General features: G+C 41.9%; 1 protein-coding gene across 1 annotated transcript in view; it reads left to right on the top strand.

The window, feature by feature from the left end:
* Positions 1-20,050, top strand: part of TNFSF4 (TNF superfamily member 4) — a 188,279-nt gene that overhangs the window by 152,607 nt on the left and 15,622 nt on the right. Inside the window, exon 2 of the mRNA XM_047840321.1 lies at positions 15,449-15,610. Coding sequence (XP_047696277.1) covers positions 15,458-15,610 — 153 coding nt within the window. The 5' untranslated portion in view covers positions 15,449-15,457. The remainder of the gene's footprint in view (positions 1-15,448; positions 15,611-20,050) is intronic.

Genomic DNA, 20,050 nt, shown 5'->3' with positions numbered 1-20,050 from the left:
CAGAGAGAGAGAGAGAGAACATGCACATGGCACCAATGGGGTAGGGGCAGAAAGAGAGGGAGAGAGAATTTTAAGCAGGCTCTGTGTTGTCAGCGCAGAGCCTGACGTGGAGCTCGAACTCACAAACCGTGAGATTATGACCTGAGCTGAGGTCAAGTCAGCTGCTTAACTGACTGAGCCACCCAGGCGCCCCTTGTTTTTTTTTTTTTTTTTAATTTTCTAGTAAAATGGCTAGAAAACTCTTATTTCTCCTCCACATTGGTAGTTGATACAGTTCTTGATCCACAATCTCTGTGTTCAAGAATTGTAACAAACCTAATTTCTATGTTTCTATTTTTAACCTCCATGTATTCTGGTCTAAGCAGTGGCAATTTAATTTCACTTCATAGTTCCTCTTTTAACTCTGGCTGCACCTAAATTCTGGCACCCAGAAATTACTGGGGCTCTGTCTAACCTGGCATTTGCTGGGCCAGCCATCATCCATCTGGGCTTACATTCATTCAAAAAGTACTTTAAACACATACATGGGCCAGGCACTGAGAAACACTTCAACCCTTTCCCATTGCTCCCAAAATTTGGGGCATTGCTGAAGAAAAAAAACGCAAGGCCAACCATGCACACATGTTAGAGAGAGAAGTTAATTTAAAAGACCGGCTCAAAGTGAGGAGGAAGAAAGTTAATGACTAAGTGGAAATCTCGTTTTCAATGAATTTTTTATTCCATCATGATCTATGAAAATTGAGAGTTGGTGGCATTTGGAAGTCAGAAAAGACTTAGAGAAGATATGAATGTGTAAGAAAGAGTGATTTCTGTTTCTCCTGGGGAATTTCTCTTTCAATGTTGAGGTCAGGGGTTAAGATCTCTGTAAACATTCAACCGAAGACAGTGGTATTCAGTCCCCTCTTAGCACATGACTGCAGCTTCCTAACTGCTGTGGGATAATGAAGCGAGGAAGAACCACGGTTCTGAAAGTCGCTTAGAGTCTCCTCGGAAGGACAAATGACAGCCAAGACAGGCGGGAAACAGAACTGTACTAATAAAACAGTGTGGCGGGGAGCGCCTGGGTGGCGCAGTCGGTTAAGCGTCCGACTTCAGCCAGGTCGCGATCTCCCGGTCCTTGAGTTCGAGCCCCGCGTCAGGCTCTGGGCTGATGGCTCGGATTCTGTGCCCCGCGTCAGGCTCTGGGCTGATGGTTTCCGATTCTGTGTCTCCCTCTCTCTCTGCCCTTCGCCCGTTCATGCTCTCTCTCTCTGTCCCAAAAATAAATAAACATTGAAAAAAAAAATTAAAAAAAAAAAAACAGTGTGGCGGAAATACAGCGCGTGACCCTGAAGGCTAGCTTACAGATAGGCAGAGGGGTAGGGGAGATGATTACAAGATGGGAGACTAGTGTGATCAATTAATTGCAAAGGGGCGGCAAGGAGCATGGTGGGTCGAGGGTGTAGGTCTGGGACAGGCCTAGCTGGAGCCTAGATCTGGGTGGGAAGGTTTGCTTCTGTGGTGATGACCTCTCTTCACCGCTCACGCTGCACAGCTGCAAGGCCACTCCTGCATTCGGTTTGATTGTGTTACTGTTTCTATAGCCCTGGTGAATGAGAACACCGCCTCTGCAGCCAGACAGACCTGGGTTTGAATTCTGACCCCAATACTCACTGGTGTGTGAGCTTGGGGAAGTTATTTAACCTCTCTGAACCTCAGTTTCCTCACTGCCTTGCAGGTTTTCTGATTATTGTCATAAGCTACCACATATAAAGTATCTTGTGGAGTTTTCAGATACTCAATAAGACAGCGATCATCGCTATGACCTTCGGTTGAGGTGAAGAGCGCTGGGAACAGGGGGCAGGAAATGGTGAAGTGCAGCCCCAGACAGTACTGAGCTCACACTGCTCCTCCATCACTTTTCTCGAATTCCCGCTCTGCCGGGAATAAATGAGATCATGAACATAAAGTGCTCCACACAGGCCTGCTATGGCACAGGGCTTTAAAAAATGTCTGCTTTCTTCCCCATCACTTATCCACTTTTTTTTTTCCTTTGTTCCCCCAGCGTACCTGTTGTAGCCTCCTAGTTTTGTGCTTGTGCATTGACTAGGACAATGGACTAGGGTGGTCATGTCTTGGCTTGCCTGGGCAGTCCTGGTATGTGCTGCGGACCCAACATTACTCTGAATAGTCTTCAATAGTCTTCCCTTTCACTCACAAAGTGTCCCAGTTTGGCAACTGATTACCCTAGTGCTACCTTTGGCTTTCTGCCCTCCTGTCCAGCATGCTAGCCATGACCTTAGGCTGCCTTTTCTGAAGAGGAAATCACCTGGGGGCTTTGGGCTGGGGCATATCCCTCCAGAGTTGCTGCAGAGCTGACAGGCATCTCCCCAGGCAACCCCCTTATTTGTATCTTCTTCACTGTCTGGGGGTCCCCAGGATTACCTGGCCAGATGCGTCTGACCACCACATATTCTTTCCCTGGAGATCAACTGGAATAAGATACAAACATACAGTAGAGTTTCTCCCCTCTCCTTTCTTGTTTGTTTCCAGCCAACACAGTTTTTCTGCCTGAGATTCTATGATATGTTTGGGAAAAGAAAGAAGGGGGGCCAAAATAATGTATAGGAAGAAATCACAACTCAAAGTTGGCACAATATTAGAAATGCCCCCTAACCTTTTCTTTTTTTTGAAGTTTATTTATTTTTGAGAGAGAGAGAGAGCGAGCACGAGCAGAGGAGGGGCAGAGAGAGAGGAGACAGAGAATCCCAAGCAGGCTCTGTGCTCTGACAGTACAGAGCCCGATGTGGGGCTCAAACTCACCAGCCGTGAGATCGTGACCTGAGCCGAAATCAACAGTCAGATGTTTAACCCACTGAGCCACCCAGGCGCCCCCCTAACCTTTGTAAGCATATGAAAGTTGGCCTTTCTTAGCCCTCCTCACTGATTCATCTCTTCCAGTGAACTTCTGAAATTCACCTTTGTCTAATCTTCCTGTCTCGATTTTTTTTTATTCTTGGGACTTTATGAAACAGTGTCCCCAGTATTTTCTTTAGCAATTTATATCTGGCACTTATGGTGTGCCCAATAAATATTCTTTTCTAGAATAGTGGCAAGCAAATAAATGGATGGAAAAGGAACAAATTCCTGACCGTGCTGTAACAAGAGCACTGCTGTTGCTGTTATTTCTGAAAAGGCCCATTCCCTGAGAAATCATCTAATCAGAATGAAACTCCACACAAGGATGGAATTAGTGTAAATGCTTAGTGAAAGCTATGTGTCAGGTGATTCACAAGCATTACCTCACTGACCTCTCCCAGCAGCCCTGTTATACTTTTTCCCACTTTTATTATACAATCATTATATTTTCCCCATGTTAATCAATGAGGAAACGAAGCCTTCAGAAGGTTAAATAGCTTGCCCAATTACTCCAGTAATTCTTCCATTGTTACTGAAAAGGTTGAGGCAAGCTGTGATTCAGACTCAGGCAGTCAATCTCCAAAGCACTTGCTCTTAATCCTTATAGCCAGAGACCCCACCCTAGATGTGTAACTAGGATCCAACCTGGAGACAGCCTGCCTGGTGTGGGGCTGAATTTGCAGTGGGGTAGGCCCTATACTTCTGAGAAAAAGCTCGACAGTCTAGCCATTTCTACTTGTCTCTCAGAGGTCCTGCTTTGCCCTGTTTTCTCAAACAGCTTTTCATACCAGTCTTAATGATCCTATCCTCAATTTTACCTTTAAAAGAAATGAGACAGATGAACATAGGCGAAAGGAAGGAAAAATATGATTAAAACAGAGAGGGTGGGGCGCCTGGGTGGCGCAGTCGGTTAAGCGTCCGACTTCAGCCAGGTCACGCTCTCGCAGTCCGTGAGTTGGAGCCCCGTGTCAGGCTCTGGGCTGATGGCTCGGAGCCTGGAGCCTGTTTCCGATTCTGTGCCTCCCTCTCTCTCTGCCCCTCCCCATTCATGCTCTGTCTCTCTCTGTCCCAAAAATAAATAAACGTTGAAAAAAAATTAAAAAAAAAAAAAACAGAGAGGGAGACAAACTATGAGACTCTTAAATACAGAAAACAAACTGAGGGTTGATGGGGGGGGGGTGGAGCGTGGGGGATGGGATGGGCTAAATGGGTGATGGGCATGAAGGAGGGCACTTGTTAGGATGAGCACTGGGTGTTATATGTAAGTGATGAATCACTAAATTCTACTCCTGAAACCAATACTACACTATATGGTAACTAACTTGGATTTAAATAAAATCAATCAAACAAAAAAAATACAGTTATTGAAAAGGCATCATGTGGTGATTGTTCAGAAGGATCACCCTTGTCCCCCTTCCCCTCTGCCACCTCAGTTGGCACTGATTTTCCACTGCTATTTATTCTTAGCAGACAGAGTGCCCTGAGGGAGAAGTGACAGTGTCACACAGGCCATTCTGATGTTAGGGAGTACCGTGGGACCGTGGAAGAGGCCCACAGCAGCTGGGTGGGCTCAGGGAAGGACTTTTCCAGGCATTTAAGCTAAACCTCTCAATTTTGCTAATTTCGGACCAGTTCTTCCTGTGAGGTCAGCGTGGGGGAAATGCTCTTGAATACTCTTCACCTCTAGCTTTCCGGGATCAAGATCTCTACTGCCTGATGATATCGTGTGTGGTTATTTTTTTTTTTTTTTTCACTGAGACAACTAACTTTCCCTGATTAAGACTGGGACTTTTTCTCTTTGGTCATTTCAGACCCTTTCAGTGGAGTTTTTGTACCTTGTCTTTTGCCTCTGATGTTTCCTTTATTTAATCAGGCTTTATTTCAGGTCTCACTTTTCCCTCACCCTAATCTTTAGATGTCAGAAAGCATCTATCATAGGCAATTGGGTTCTCATTCTTTAATGTAGTCTTAACAATGAGAAACAAAACTAGGGAGGAGAAGGCCAATTGGGGGGAGAAAATATACCTCCTAAGATGAGTTCTTTTAGTTGGAGTAATCCAGTATCATAATGCTATAATATTCCAAGGTTTGGAGATGGCCAACTATAACATTAGCCAACACCACACATTTAATATATATAATGTCATGCAAATTGCCTATCTTGCTGCATTTAGCCCTCAAACAAACCCTGTGCAGGAAACTTTCCATTCCAGAGGACAAAATCAAGGCTTAGAAAACTTAAGGGCCTTGTCAAAGAGTCACAGAGCTAACAAAATGTGGTTCTGGGGTTAGGATCCAGACATCTTAACCCCTATGCTGTTTCAGGGAAAATATCCCATGGAGTGAGTCAGCCAAATGACCTTAGCCTCGTTACATAACCTCCCTATGCTTTAGTTTCCCCTCTGTAAAATAGGAAGAATAAAATGACTCTGGGAGTCATCTTAAGCACCTCTATGATGCTTAAACGAGGAGCTGTCCAAAACAGTTCTCTTGATTTGCAAAGTATTTCCCTGATCTGTTCCTCTGCAGTCTTCCTCTTAACTCAGTCAATGGCACCACTACATAGTGACTCAGTCAAGTTGCCCAGAAGTCACTTTTGATTCCTTCACTTACCATATATATCTAATCCAGTAAGTCTTATTGCCCAATCTCCAAAATACATCCCAAATTCTGGTCATTTAGCAAAATCTCTACTGCAGCAACCCTAGTACTCATCTTGCCAGGATACTGTGTCCTACTGCTTATATAAGTTGTTAGTATTAATTCATCTCCTATACAAGTAGAAAAAGAAAATCAATAAAACGTTCACTCTTTTTTTTTTCCTAAGCATTAACTAAAATACCAATTAAAAATATTTTTTAATAACCTTGTAATAACAGAATCCCACATTTTACACATTATGAAGGAGCTTTAATGTAATGTGAAGGTTAGAGGTGGGGGCAGCTAGGAATCATCAAAAGTAGTTTTTTGTATGTTAGGGGAATTTTGTTCCCCTTGTCTGGGCCAGGAATAGAAGATGAGATCTTAGTAACTAGAAAGAGAGACTGGGAGTGTCAATGAAGAGGTGCTATTGTACATAAGGAGCCTTAGAATTTATCCATCGATGGGCATGGAATTGGCCCTTCCCTTGCCACATGGAAACTGAAATAAAGAGGGTAAGAGTCCTTCATCTCAGGTAGATAAATATATTGGGTTCTTGGGTGCTATCAATAGACATTACTAGTAGCTATGGAGGGACCTCACCTACATCTAGTGGGTACAGGGATCTAGAGAGATCAGTCTGGAGTGTCAAGGTGATTAGACCATGTAAGGGGCCTAAAGATCCAGGGGGAACAGTGGTTCAAAGAAAGAACTTCCCACAAAAATGATAAGCACCGATCTAGACTGATTTGTGGAGCATATGAACTCTCCCTGGGATGCTCAGAAATACTTGGGACCATATTGCGGGGTGTGATAAGGTCAGGCTTCCACGTGGGTTAGGATCTATCTAGCCCAACACTATCCAATGGAAATATCACAGTGTAATCTAAAAAATTTTAGTAGCCACACAAAAAAAGCAAATAGTGAAGTTAATTGTAATAATGCTGCATTTAGATGCAAAATATCATTTCAATATACAGCACTAGTCTAGTAGTATGCTGGTAAAGCAGCTCTCTCAAAAAAAAGTCCCAATTTGTAGAGTTTACCAATTTCCATGATGTAAATACTCCAACTATGGTCAATTTCAAGCTACAATAATGTTACTGATAATGACAACTAACAATTATGGAATGCTACCATGTGTCACTTTCTCTTTTAGCAATGTACTTTGTTCTTTTTTGTTAAGCAAATAGCATTTCTACAAGGAAAAAAAGCAACGCCATTTCAAGTTGTCTCTTAAATCTGATATAGCTTGTATATTTCAATCATTTGTAAATCTCTTCATACTGCAGTGTTTTCTCCTTTTTTAAGGACTGATACAGGATTCTAATTATAAGGCTATTATCTATCTATCTATCTATCTATCTACCTACCTATCTACCTACTACTTACTGATTATAGATAACTAAGTGAAGGCTGGGATGTTAAATTACTTGTCCAATAGGAAGTAGTAAAGCTTTTATTTGCATATAGGTCTTTTGATTTCTTCACAGAATGTCAAGAATAAAAGCAAAGTGGGATTCAAAGAAGGGCAGGGAATCATGGAGCTAAAAGGGTAGAAAGATAGAACAATGGAAGCTCCAAAGAACTAGAGTAAAACTATAGCCCTCCATCCAATTGAATGCAGTCCCTATATTGAGCACAGCCATGGGCTGGTGTTGGGGGGAGCAGGGGCATATGACAATGGCTAGGACTTCTACTCTCTTCCCTGGGGGGTGATAGGTACATCCAGGCAGAACTCTGACACAGGGTAGACTGTAATTAGTGCTAAAAGAGGAGCCTAATCCAGTTTCCCCAAACTGAGCTTAGCACAGAGGGAAGGTGATGTGGGGGAATACCACATTGGGGCAGAGCAATTTTGGAAAGTGGAGCCTGAAGAATTCCTAGCAGGGCATCCATTGGGACTTCTGGGTAAGTGATGAAACAGGAAGTTGACATCCGGGATCTGAGTTTAACCAAGACAAGTTGAGAAGTTTGAGCTAAGACGGGAAGGAAAGGGATAGGAACTGCAGAAAGCACCCAGGAACACAGCTGAAAGTAGGCAGGAGAGGCCTAGAAGACTTCCCTAAAGCAATTTGCATAACATTGCAGGGTTTTGTGTGTGTGTGTGTGTGTGTGTGTGTGTGTGTGTGTGTGATTCTTGCAGAAAAGACATACCCCTAGGACTTACTAGTACAGCTGAGGGAGGTGGAAATGAGTGAACAAACCATATACAGTGAGGGTAGGGAGATAAGGGGAAACTACCTTCAAAAAGAGACAGACTGCTTATTGGACCTACAGAAAAGCTTTAAGAGGTGGTTAATGAACATATGTCTGAGTGGAAGAAGTGCTTCAATGCCCTTACAGGTTAAACAAAAAAATATACAACAACATCTGTTGAAGGCCTACTATGCCTAGATACATTATGTGGTGTATTCTTTTTTTTTTTAAAGTTTATTTATTTATTTGAGAGAGAGAGGGAGAGACAGCAAGAGAGAGTGGCAGAGGGGAAGACAGAGAGGGAGGGAGAGAATCCCAAGCAGGCCCCATGCTGTCAGTGCCGAGCCTGATGTGGGGCTCGATCCCATAAATCACAAGATCATGTCCTGAGCCGAAATGAAGGGTCAGATGCTCAACCAACTGAGCCACCCAGGGGCCCTTGCCATCCATGTATTCTACAGATTCTTTTAGTCTAGTTCTGAACTACAAGTACATTCAGAAATGAGTTCCCTATAAGTACATGGAAGATGACAGGATAAAACTCTTCAGTGGAGGCATCTGAAGGTCGAAACAAGAGAGGGTTGAAGAAACAATGCTCTTTTGGTACAGTTTTTATAATTTCCAGCTGTCCAGTCTGTTTGGGCTGCCATAATAAAATACCATGGACTGGGTGTTTAAACAACAGAAATTTATTTTTCACAGTTTGGAGGCTGAAAGGCCATGATCAAGGGATCAACATGGTTGGATTCTGTGAGAAGTCTCTTCCTGTCTTGTGGCTGACTTCTCACTGTATCCCTTACCTGGCAGGTAGAAAGAGAGAGCACGATATCTAGTGCCTCTTATAAGGGCATTTACCCTATCAGACAAGGGTCTGCCTTTATGATCTAATTACCCTTCATCTTCAAATATTGTCACTTGGGGATTAGGGCTTCAACGGTGAATTTTGGAGGGACACAAGTTTTCGGTCTACAACACCAGCTATTAAAGGTTTGGTACAGGGGCGCCTGGGTGGCGCAGTCGGTTAAGCGTCCGACTTCAGCCAGGTCACGATCTCGCGGTCCGGGAGTTCGAGCCCCGCGTCGGGCTCTGGGCTGATGGCTCGGAGCCTGGAGCCTGTTTCCAGTTCTGTGTCTCCCTCTCTCTCTGCCTCTCCCCCGTTCATGCTCTGTCTCTCTCTGTCCCAAAAATAAATAAACGTTGAAAAAAAAATTAAAAAAAAAATTAAAAAAAAAAAATAAAGGTTTGGTACAGTTAAACAAACAGACAAACCCAGATAATGGTTTAAATCCCAACACTGTTGTGGTTACGTTACTCTGAGATTCTGGTTCCTCATCTTAAAGATGTGGTTTGTAGTAACCACGCACAGCGTTCCCAGAAGAATTGAATGAAGGGAGGCTTTTTTCCTGGCACACAGGAGGCATACAAGAAACATGAGAATGTATCCCATTCACCAGTAATTTGGGGGAACAATCAGATCCAGTTATAAGAAGAAGTTATTTTGTTACTGAATTAGTGACTGTGAGCATTTGGCAATGTTAACATCTGCTTAGATGTACTGATTGCTTACTAAGTGCGTGGGCCAGCCACAGAGCTTGTTTATTTTCATTTAAAAAATTAACAGCATCACAAAGAGTTTAAGAACACCATGTGACCTTGGCAAAGTTAATTCAGGTCACCAAGCCTCAGTTTCTCTCAACTTGAAAATGAGTAGAAAAATAGTACCCTTCTCACTGTTGCTGGGCAGTGGAGAGGCATTTCAGACAGAACAAAAGGCAAAGGCAATATTCAGAGAATGAGTAATGTATTGCTTCATTCATGATCAATTATGGAAATGGATCTGTACCAGGTTTGTCAATCTCACTAACTGACATTTTAAACCGTTAACCCTTTGTTGTAGTGGGGGCTGGTCTGTGCCTCGTGTCAGTATCCTTGTGCTCTCCTCTCTAGATACCAGTAACACCCCAAATCCCAACAGCCAAAATTGTCTCCAGACATTGCCAAATGACTACCGCTGGGGAGTCAAACCACCTCCTGTTGAGAATCACTGATTTACATGAATTCCAATTTAGCTCAATTAAATGTATTTTGGAAACAGGAGGGAATTTCTCATGTACTCTGTTTAGATTTGCTTTTGGCACGATTATTATTTAAAGAGAATTATCTTTTGGGTGTGAATAAAGGTTCTGTATATGATGGTGGTTTCAGAGTACATACTGTCAGAACTCATCTAATTTTTTACTTTAAGTTTTTTTTTTTTTTTGGTCTGTAGTCACATTTCAATACAGTTTATTTTTAAAAAAGAAAATTGCCTATTTTGGTTATGTATTGAAAGATCTACTTACAAATTTTTATATATTCTTGGTGCTGCACACATATTTTGCAAACACAATTTCAAAAGTAATGTCATGTCTAGATATTTTCTTTTCCTAACAGTGTAATACTTCAGCCACAGAGAGAAACATTTCTGTGGCTATTTAGTGCCACTAAGTTTTAGAATCTATCATCACACTCTAAAATAACTGCCAATGTTCAACTCAAGATAAAAAAAAGTAGCAAATATGAAGAATGAAAGGGAAAATCGGCATCGGAAGAAAAGGGGTTGCCAAGCGGAGGGGGCTAATGAGTCTGAAACCCAAACGAAATATCACTAGAAGAGTTTACATTTGCATTTGAAATAATGGTGTACATCCGGTTTCAATGAAAAGTACACATTTCAGGTTTGCTAATCTTTCACATGTAAGACTCAAGTCCAGCTATCAGGAAACTTCTGTATTTAATAGTGCCATTTTCAGTTTTGTTTAGACTCTCATTCTTTTCTGGTCTTGAAAATAGCATGCTTCAGATCTATTGCAAACAAATTCAATTTAATTTGGTACATTATTTGAAGAAAGACTATTTATTTTGGCCCTTGAGAGTGAGCACAGCATAAGACTCTTAGCCTTATCATCACACAACATCTTTCATGGAAGAGACTGACACAGATTTAAATCATTGTAAGACAAGACAGACCATGATAAATGCTCTCAAAACAGGGGGTGGAAACAACTGCATTCTTCTGGGAGGCTCAGGGAAGTCTCATCATAGAAATGTAACAGCAAAAGAGATCTTAAGTGGTCATTTGGGGAAAATCACAAATATGGCTCTTACCAAAAGTTTAGAAATACATATTCATAAGGCATTACTCCAAATGTCTCAAATCAGAATTTCTAGAGTAAGGGGATCAGGAATCTGAATCTTTTAAAAGCTATCCTAGTGATTCTGATGATCAACTAGGCATCACTCGATGCTAGTGTTCCCTGAACAGGATTCCCTCAGGGTTTTTGTTTAGCCTTTTTGGAGCACAGCAAGCTTACTGCCATGAAGACAGCCAGCCCTTCATGGAAAGTATGTATGTAGAGTGAAGGTTTCGATTGTCAGAGACGGAGAGTAAGGATATTTGAGGCACAGCAACTATCAGAAATCAGGAAACAGGGGAAGGTAAGTTTGGAGAGGAAACCTGGGGTTCCATTATGGGGTGATTTGAACGTCAAGCTGATGAATTTCAGCCACATCCTCTTTGAGATGGAGGCCATTGATAGGATTTTGGTCATCACTAGGTTTAAACAGTCTGCCAAAGCAGAATGGATTGGAGATTGAAGAGAATGGAAGTAGGGAGAACAGCTTAAAGTTTCATTCAGGAGTTCAGAGGTAAGAAAGGCAAAGTGGAAGAAAGTATGAGCTGTGTTACAGGGACGGCCCTACAAAGCTTGACCAATTAGGGTCGAGGAAGAGTCAAAGCTGATTCTGGGGTTTTTGAGATTCTGAAGGGCTGAAACATTAACCAGAATGAGGACATTAGGATCAAGGGCAGGTTGAGAAGGCAGATGCCAAATCAGGCTTTTGACATTTGAAATGCATTTGTTTCCATCACCATCTATCTTACTCTGTCACCTGTCCCAGGACAGAGCTTAGTTATGATTTCCTTTATATTCTCAGAGGTTGGCACAGAATAGGGCCTCAAAATGTTTGGTGAATTAATAGTCACTGTAAATATCTTCTCTCTTTCTCCTCTCAGCTTCAGTATAGGACCTTATTATTTCTCACTTAAATAACGCAAGCCCAGGGTCCCACCCCAGCTCGTAGTTTGTGTGAATTAGAACAAAGTGCCCTCTCTGACTTTATGAATTAAAAAGGGGGGCTTTTATCTGGGTAGATGCAGCCCTTTGTTCAGGGCTTGGGAAGCCGCACACACCTTTGCGGGAAGATAAAGGCTGCCCTTCCTGTAGGGAGAAGCCTCTCGCTCAAGGATGGATATGGACAGCTCAGGGCAGAGGTGGGTTTAGACTGCACTCTTCTCCTCAGCAGGCACAAGGAACCCTGGAAAAGTCACCCAGTTGGTCCCCTTGATCCCACCCGGCCATTTCTATTTCACCCAAAGAGATATTTTTCTAAAATGTAATCATATCACAGTCTGCTTCAAACCTTTCCTTGTTACCCCAGGGTCTTCAGGATAAAGTTCAAAGTTCTTAACTTAGAACAAAAGGCCATTTGTGAGAGCCTTTCAGCATCCTTCCCAGTCCCCCTCTCCAGTTGCATTTCCCAAACGGGCGAGGCACAAGTGGCTTCACTGGCTGCATTTCCCTCACCCTCTGCCTGGCTAGTGCTGCTCTTCTTTTCTTAGCTGTGATCATCCTGCCTTCCTGTCTAGGACCTCCTTGAGGACTGAGAACCTATTTTGCTCATGTTATTTCCCCTGCACAAGCGTGCAGGCTCCTGGCTCATACTTGCTGAATGGCCACATGACTTAGAAACCAATGAAAGACCAGGTTTTGCCCCCACCCCCTCCCCACAAACAAGCAAACCAAAACAGAACAACACAAAACAGATCCCCCGCAACCAAAAAATTAAAAAAATAAAAAAGGTTTTGCTGCTTTCTAAACATGAGGTATTCTGTCAGCTATCAAAGCCTTTTCTTTTGCATTCTTTTCCATAGTCTTGAAATGGTTATTCATTCAGAGGTCAAAGATTTATGGGAAGATAATTGCTTGGAATGAAGTCCAAGGCTGGCTTGCTCCGGTGTGTCTGTGTGTGAGTCTCTGTGAGGAGCTTTACAAAATGGCCCCTAGATTCAGGTAACATAATTGACATCATTGGCCATGTCAACTGAGAAGATGGAGGACTCTGCTCAGCTGCCTGAGACAGAATGCCATCAGTGAGACCTCGTTCCAAATGCCAGACCAGCCCAACTTTGGAGTTCTTATGTGGTCTGTCAAAGGGTCTCCTTGCGTGGAACTTCTAGGCCAAGTTAGACTTATTTTTCCAGTTGTATTCCTCTGCTTCCCACAGAGAATGTGAAGAAGCTGTCAGAATGTGGTCAATGAAAGAAGAAATGATTCAATGTATGCCATCACTTAGACTTCAACAAAAAAATCACAAGGAGGCAAAATATGGCAGTGGGAGACTGCCACAGGGAGGTGAGAGGGGTGCCACAGTTGTGCTGGCCCCAACACTGCAATGGCCAACCCTGCACTCTCTTGGGACAACAAAAAACATGGAAAATTATGGGGTGCCTGGGTGGCTCAGTCAGTTAAGCATCCAACTTCAACTCAGGTAATGATCTAGCAGTTCATGGGTTTGAGCCCCACGTTGGGCTCTGCACTGACAACTCAGAACCTGGAGCCTGCTTCGGATTCTGTGTCTCCCTCTCTCTCTGCCCCTGCCCTGCTCTCTCTCTCTCTCAAAAATAAATAAACATTAAAAATAAAAAAAGGAAACTGATTCTGTCGCACAGTCCTCATTCATGAAAACCAGCAATGGTAGTTTTTCTTCATAGAAACCATGATAACAGGGAGAAGAGATGTGGCTTAGGGCGCAAGTACATATTCTAAATGTTCATTTTTTCCATGATTTTTGACAGTCATTTAAAAACATTTTCTGTGATTGCAGCATTAATAGTTTTTGTACAATCTTGGTCAGTTAGTCTTTATAGTTTCAGACAGTATTTTAGGCTTTTCTCCTTTGATTCTGTTAGTTAGGCTTTGACAATAAATGAGTAAATACGTAGAGTCTCATGTCTACTTATGACTATCAACTATTACACAAGAATTGGGCTCTACACACAATTATTTCTTTCATTTTTCCTTCCTCCATACCCTATATGTTATATATACTTTGCGCATAGGAATAACTAGCTAGAGATAAGTTTCAATGGAACTTGCTTTCTAATTTTGGCTTGGAGTCTATGACAAAGTGTCTGTTACCTTATCTTTCAGACAAAAACTTGAAGACCAAGATGTTCTCCAAGTGCAAGGCATAATTATTATATTGAGGATATTAATCCATACTTTCCTCAAATAATGCTGCACCCATGAATTTATTTTCCATTTCCCTCATATCCACTTTCTCTAAAATTAAATTGATATGGCATCTTACATTGTTAATATCAAAATAGTCCTCCTCCCTTCTTTCTTTAAGTATCTGTTGAATGGCTCATCGGGAGCTTAGAGAGACCTGCTTGCTCAGAGAAGAGACAGAATTGTGCCTTAAACATCCCCTCCCCAGCATACCCCTGTCCTCCAGTACAGCACTGGGTTTACTAAGTACTCAGGAAATATCTGTCAGTTTGGACTTGACATTCTAAATCATTACATGACTTATTTCCTTTTATCATTTATCTCAGCACTAAAGGGTAAGTAGTGCCCGTCTATTGGTAGGATACTCTTACTTTCCAAATTCTGAGTCCCACCCCTAACCTCAAAGGAAGGAACAATCCTCAAAGCCTATTTGAATCAATTAATTTCTTCATTCATGCAAAAATTATGTAGGGGGAAAATGAAAAGTGGAAAGAAGAGGAAAACGTCAGGATACTCTTCTGCCTCTTTTCTGTTATACTTAAAATTAATCATATAAGCTTTTTCTAACTTTGCCTCAAGGGATCCAGTGAGAAAAAGACTGTAAGGCTGTCTAGCGCAGTGTCTGACAATAGTGGATGCTTGATATATACCAGTTTATTTATTATAATATAATGTACTAAAATCAGAGGATCTCCCTCCTTTATTGCTACATGATCCACCATCCTATTTTCTTCTTTTCTCTCTTTCACTTAAATAATGGTCTGTGTGTGATTTTTAAAAAATATATGTATAAATAATATATATAATTATTTAAAAATATTATATATATGTATATATATATATTTGTATTATGGTTCAATGCTTAGTTACCTAATAAAGTGCAGATGAGAAAGTACGTCCAACATTTTCCTTAAATCTCTTCTACAATTTAAGACATCTCAGGGAAGGGATAGAGGAACTCCTCCATCAACGGATCATGATTTTTATCTCTGTCAAGTGACCCACAATTTGGTTACTGGTGCAATGAGAAATTAAGAAATTAGCACACTTTTATGACTGTCATTTCGCAGTCACTCAAATCAGAACTGGAATGCCACAAAAACAACTCCCTGTTAGCCCAGAGAAAAAAAAGAAAGAAAGTAAAGGGGAAATTCAGATTAGTCACAAAGAAGTTCCCCCGCCTGCCTGCAGAAGCTGCAGTGTTAAAACTGAGAGAGTGTGCTCTGTTCTTTCAATTGCCTCTTATCTCTGGTCCCAGGACCTCTGTGTATTTTCTGATTGATAAGCTTTGTTTTCCCTTCCCCTCCTTCTTTGTGAGGAAGAGGTCAGTCCTCCATCAGGCTCCCCTTTGTTACAGTTTTCATCTTCCCTGCATCCAGATTGTGAAGATGGAAGGGGTCCAACCCCTGGATGAGAATGTGGGAAACGCACCAGGGCGAAGATTCCAGAGCAACAAGCTATTGCTGGTGGCGGCTGTAATTCAGGGGCTGGGGCTGCTCCTGTGTTTCACCTACATCTGCCTGCACTTCTATGCTTCCCAGGTAAGATGCTCCACTGGGCCCTTTGTTTCCTCCAGCTTGTGATGATGGTAGCTCCAGCAGCTACAGTCATTTGGAAATAGTCTGATGTCAAAATTCCTGATTGCCCCCCAACCTGCCCCTCAGGGATTGTAAAGTGTGGTCAAACACCCTCCTGTCTTTCGTTTCCTTCCTTCTTTTCAGTAGTGGCAGTGGTGGGGCACAGTGGAGGTAGGGCATGGGCACTGCTTCTGGATTCTTCTTTTCCTCGCAGTGCAAGAATCCTGACATTCCTTTATGAGCTGTCGCTTTGAAGCATGGAGCCACTGCTATACTTGCTTTACCCATTCTGCTAGTAAGCATCTGATCAGGGGATTAATATAAAAAGGAAACAAGAAAGGGACCAGTTCCACCTTTCCACTGCATTCATAAACCCCATAGGTGATTTGCTTTTTGAAGAATGCTGAAGGTACCAACATTAAGTTCCTTTAAATAGCTAACCTGTGTTTTTTAAGGGCAGAGATGTGCATGTTCACGTGCATATGCATACATGGCCAAATGATGACCCCACCAACTTAATCAGAGATTGTATTTCAGCTATTCTCTGCCAGTCACAACCTACAGACATCACTTTGTCTTCTTCCCACTTTGTCCAATGCATTGTGTAGTGGGTGATCATCTTTCTATGTATTTCCCCCACTTAATGCAGATATTCTTTCCCTTTTTCCTTCTCTTTGTTCTGATCCATTTTACATTATTTTTTAAATTTACTTGCTTATAACTACAAACATTATTAGGTCTTTAGGGATGCTCTTGACTACAAGAGATTCCACTGAAAAGGAAATAAATGTATAATCTTCCCATGGTCCCTTGTTGGGGCCAGTCTGATCATTCTTGTTTCCTTGGCAGGCTGCTTTGGGTTGGAAAAGCCTCTCCCTGGGAAAGGTGAGACAGTAGGAGGTTTCATTTCTGATGGCCATGTCAGAGACTGGGTACTTTAAATTAGACCAGGAGAAGATAAGCAGAGTCCTAGCCAATGCCTGGGCTTGTCTTTGTCTACCGGAAGTAGGGGTTTTTGGTGTATAGAGGCCGGCGGGAGTGCGGTTGTGATCACTGTACCGCAGAGAGGGCTCATGTTCCTAAATTCCAGAAGCGTAGCTGGTGTCATGTCAGGTCTGCAGACCAGCAAGCACAAGGTGCCAGTCCTCTCTTCATCCTGTCACACATTTCCTTCTCTGTGCAGAGCCCCTTGCGTGAAATTAGAGTAGGCGATTAGAGGGGAGGGCTGGGGGAGGAGCAACGTGTCCATGGCAGGATGCCTAAGACATAGACCGGAATTAGGCTTTTCTGAGAAGAAAACAAAGAGAATGACCAAAAATAGAACAGCTGAGTGCATTCACCAGGTCTAGGAGCCCTGAGAGTGCTTTTCAAACAACCACAGTGTTACATATTTCCTTACACCGTGGGATGATAAAAAGACAAGACAGATGGCCCCAGTCAAGGCTCAACAATTGCACCAGGGCTCTGAGCAGGAAAGAGAAAAAGGTGAAACAGCTCTATAGCCAGCTGGTGGCAGGGCCGCCCTGGACTGTCAATACCTAGGAGATGCTGAGGAGAGGGGTCCTTTCTGGCAAATCACCCAGTGACTAGGTGAACAGAGCTTGGAAGGAAACATAAGCACGAGTTTCTAGGATGCTCGAATTCACAGTGAGCCCATCGCTACGAGAGAATTAGCTTTCTGTGGTCCTGGCACAGAAATGGAAGCAAAGACCCAGGAGGTATGTTAGAGCTGTTTTCTCAAGAAATGTGCTCTCATATACTCAGGATACAAAATTTTTTTCTGGCACAGATATTTGAAATTCTTCACTTGACATTACCTTTAATTTTTTTTTCTTATTTCTTAGCTAGACTGTCTTAGCTAACATAATTTCTTGTACTGTTGTAGGCCCAAGGGCAGCATAATGGGTCCTTACATTTAATCTCATTTAGTCTATTAGGGGGAAGGATAGCATAGATGGGTCATGTGTATTCTCCCTGGAATTTGATCAAATGGTTGTGGCGGCAGTGTGTGTGTGAGTGTGCATGTAAGAAAGAGAGAGAAAGAGAGAGGAGAGAAGGGTGTAGAGTAGCTGTTGAAAAAGGGACATAGACTGGTAGCCTTCCTAAACTCATTGATAAGCTGTTTGGAATTTTGGTTGAAATGGGGTTGAAGGATGGGGTTGGTGGTGATTTAAATCAAACCCCTACTTTTATAAAACATGGTATTTCAGGGGTGTCTGGGTGGCTCAGTCAGTTGAGTGTCCGACTCTTGATTTAGGCTCAGGTCGTGATCCCAGGGTCATGGGGTCAAGCCCTGTATTGGGCTCCATGCTGAGCGTGAAGCCTGCTTAGGATTCTCTCTCTCTCTCTCTCTCTCTCTCTCTCTCTCTCTCTCTCTTTCTCTCTCTCTGCTCCTCCTCTCCCCCACTCACACACACTCTCCCACTAAAATAAAATAAAAAACAAAAAACCACATGATATGCCAGTGATGTGTTTAAAGGGTGAAATTGAGCTGAAATGCTGATCATTTTTCCAGTTAAACTGGATCTATTTTATTGCAGGAAAACATATTTGGAAAATAATCATGATTTTTCTTCATTTCCTAGATTTAACTTTTAGCTTTATAAAATAACTGCCTACATGTAGAGGTCTGTAAAAAAATACAGATATAGCTATTAAACTTCATTTGACAGTGGGCTTTCTCTTCAATCAAGTTTATTTAATAACCTTTTGTTTTCCCACCACTCTGTTGAGTTTTATTTACTTACGTGAAAAGCAGAAGTTTGAGTTTTTGAGATGCGAGAAAGAAAGATAGATCTTACCCACTCCTTCTGTAACTTCCCTCTTTGGGCCTTGATTTACTCATTTTAACACAAGGCAGTTGGATCACATGAACAGAAAGATCTCTTACAGCTCGATATCCTGTGAGTATGTAGTTCATATATATATTTGTAGAATGGGTATGAGGATTTGAGAAATACAAAATATAAGTAAACAGGTTTTTGTGTCTAAGCTTATGGATTTATGCTTCTTAAGAAGGGACTGGGGGAAATCAAATTTGCACATATATTTGTAACTTGTACTTATTCACATATCATACACATATCAGATAACTTAATATGGGTTAGCTAAATGCCTTATTTAGAAAGGGGAAAGAAGTGGATGCCTTAGAAGAATATTCATGACACAAGTTATAAAATTGAGTGCTTCTGTCACTAAAGCCAATAGACATTTTTAGATATTTATTGGGACCACCATTTAAAATATCAGGCTCCCAATTGTATCTGTAGTTTCATCTGAGAACAATGGCAGAAAAAAGTTGACCTATGAAGCATGGAGTTTGTGTAAATTATATCCATGTGTCTCAGGGTTTTTGAAGCCAGGGCTCTTACGAGATTTATACCACCTTCACTATAGCACTCTATATAGGTGAGGGCTTTTAGTGATAATTTTGTTTTGAGATAGAAGAAGAGAGAGAGAGAGAAAGAAAGAGAGACAGAGAGAGAGAGAGAGAGAGAGAGAGACAGCACCTGCAAAATTGCATGTGTGAGCAGGGAAGGGGCAGAGAAAGAGGGAGACAGATCATCTTAAGGAGGCTCCACACTTAGCGGAGACTGACACCAAGCTCAATCTTGACCTGAGCTGAAATCAAGAGTCCGACACTTAACTGACTGAGCCACCCAGGTGTCCTTTTTTTAGTGATGATTCTTCAGCAACCCCCCAGTGAAAGTTTTACATTCCTTCCACTTTTACTGGTGGGAAGAACAAAAGTGGAGATGCTTGGAAAGTGAATTGACGTCTTCTGTACCAACAATGCCCAGGATTAGAATTCACAGTTTATTGATGAAATGTCAGGCTATAACTTGGACTTTTATTTGTATCATTTAGGAAGAAAAAGAGGTGTTTTTGCTTGAAAAATCTTGTCTCAGATTAGCTCAATTTAAATGCGTCCCCATGCAACCTAACAAGTTTTTAGAAATACTTTTTTTTAATGACATGCAAATAAGTGATTTCTGATACAACTGAGTTTGCATTTCATAAACAATTCTGTGAGAATTGAAAAGAAACATCTGAAGGATTGAACTGATTTGTTATTAAATATTTTTCAGGTTTTTAGGGGAGGTACTGATAAAAACATACAGAATCTTTGGATTTTTGAGCAGGCATTAGACATAGCCTATCTAGAGATAAAACCCCATAAACTCAGAGACGGTAGAAGCTCGGGGATCAGGTAATGCTTCAGCTGATATTAGAACAAAGAGGGGAAATTCTTTAAACAGACAAGAGAGATGGTGTTGGGTAGGGGCAGAAGGCTTCCTTGTTCAGAATGGTTGAAGTGTTCATAGGGAAAAGTGGCAGATGAGGCTGAAAACTTAGGCAGGGGCAGATCACAAAGGGTCTTGTCACTCTTGCCAAGGGGCACAT

Source organism: Prionailurus viverrinus, chromosome F1 (assembly GCF_022837055.1).
Source record: "Prionailurus viverrinus isolate Anna chromosome F1, UM_Priviv_1.0, whole genome shotgun sequence".
In the NCBI taxonomy this organism is placed as follows: domain Eukaryota; kingdom Metazoa; phylum Chordata; class Mammalia; order Carnivora; family Felidae; genus Prionailurus; species Prionailurus viverrinus.
Note: the sequence above shows the minus strand (reverse complement) of the source record. Positions and strands in the feature narration are given on the sequence as shown.